At 31.5% G+C, this 1,798-nt stretch overlaps 1 protein-coding gene across 1 annotated transcript; it reads left to right on the top strand.

Moving 5' to 3' along the window:
- Positions 1-261: 261 nt before the first annotated feature.
- Positions 262-868, top strand: LOC113850614 (putative invertase inhibitor). The gene has a single exon (XM_027481194.1). The coding sequence runs from the start codon at positions 290-292 to the stop codon at positions 866-868; it is 579 nt and encodes a 192-aa protein (XP_027336995.1). The 5' UTR covers positions 262-289.
- Positions 869-1,798: the final 930 nt, after the last annotated feature.

Consider the following 1,798-nt stretch of genomic DNA (forward strand, 5'->3'; position numbering starts at 1 on the left):
TCCCACTTTATATATAACCAATCCTTTCAAAATCTTCACGTAAACCAAAATCCCACTCAGTTCTTTTTACTTTCTTGAGACCACAATTCTACAACCCTTTAATCATACCCAATTAACTTGCCTTGTAATTCCTCCTTGTTTAGACGGCAACTTACATTTAATTTATTTCCTTATAAGCATTCCAACCACTACACATTCAACTTCCCAAGCTATAAATTTCCACGTTACATTGTTACCCCAATTAAATATAGACATTAACTCCAAAATCTCTTAACTCTTGACAAAGAAAATGAGCCCTCCCTATTATTCCCTTTTGTTCACTCTCACAATCCTATTGAGTTCTTTCCATTGTTGTCTTTGTGCCAATCGTCTCATCCGACAAACATGCAAGAATTGCTCAAATAGTGATCCCAACATAAGCTACAAATTTTGCATAACATCTTTCCAATCAGACCGTAGAAGTCACTGTGCCAAAACCCTCCAAGAACTAGGCCTAGTTTCCATCAAGCTAGTAAGGCACAACGTGACAAATACTAGTGCTCACATCAACGAGCTTTTGAACCAAAATAAGGGCTTAGACCCATTCATCAAAGAATGCTTAGATGATTGCCTTGAAGTTTATTCTGACGCCATTTCAACTCTTAGAGGAGCCATTAGAGATTACAAGGCCAAGCGCTATGGTGATTCAAATATCAAGCTAAGCTCAGTCATTGATGCCTCTACCACATGTGAGGATGGATTCAAGCAAAAGAACGATGTCGTTTCGCCATTAACAAAGAGAAACAAGGATACTTTTCAGCTTTCCGCTATAGCACTTTCCATTGTTAACATGCTCATCGATACGGAGAAATTAAAGGGCACAGTTTGATTATTTTTGCAATGGTTTGGATGATAATTATGATTTAGAAACATCCAACAAAGTTATTATTTATTTAATTTCCTTTTTTCTCCATCATCTATCATATTTGTGTTTTTTTTCCTTATTTTTCTCTAGCTGTCTATATTCAAAAAGAGTTTATGAAATTATTTTATTAGATATATTAATATCTGTATATATTATAATTCTTATAGACTGGTTTGTAGCCGTGTCCTTATCTTGGGTTCTCAGATTATATCTGTTACTCTTGTACATGACAGAATAATGTAGTATAAGAAATAATAATTATTATTGAAGTTGATGATTGATAGCGATTTGACGGTAACTTGAAGCAATAGTGATCTCATAATATTGTTTTAGCTTGAAAGATAGGGTCGTTAAGTTGAACTCCAATTCTTTTCTTTTTTCTTTTTCCTTTTGAAATATACAAATAAACTATGATATCGTCTATTGATTAGGGGAGGGTTTTGTCACCGGTTTGAGAATCGAGCACATATGATAGGGTTGTTAGGTCTTTCATTAGCACGGACACTACTTAATTTAGCTTTTTTTTTTTAACCCAAAAAGTATTTCTGAAGTCTAATTCATAAGGATCAGTAACATATTATTTTAATTTTTAAAATTACAAATATTCAATAATTTTTTATTTTAACTTTATTTTAAAATTTATTTGAGTAAATTCAAAGTCAGTAATACATTTTTTCATAAAACAAAATTATACTATTTAATGATATGGATATTTTACATAACTAATATATTATTTCACTACATTATTTATCCTTTTGAAAAATGCTCTCCGATGTAATTAAAGAGGTAGTAAAGATTTAATGTCGGTTTCTTTAAAATAGCGTGAAGGAATCTTAAAAAAATAGCTTGCGTTAAATGAGAAAGAATATGCATACTAAAGAATTAGGATTTGAG

The sequence above is a fragment of the Abrus precatorius genome, unplaced genomic scaffold, assembly GCF_003935025.1.
Source record: "Abrus precatorius isolate BTA unplaced genomic scaffold, Abrus_2018 Scaffold9, whole genome shotgun sequence".
Taxonomy (NCBI): domain Eukaryota; kingdom Viridiplantae; phylum Streptophyta; class Magnoliopsida; order Fabales; family Fabaceae; genus Abrus; species Abrus precatorius.

Coding starts and splice junctions, on each gene's coding strand:
- LOC113850614 (XM_027481194.1), top strand. CDS start 290: ATGAGCCCTCCCTATTATTCCCTTTTGTTCACTCTCACAATCCTATTG.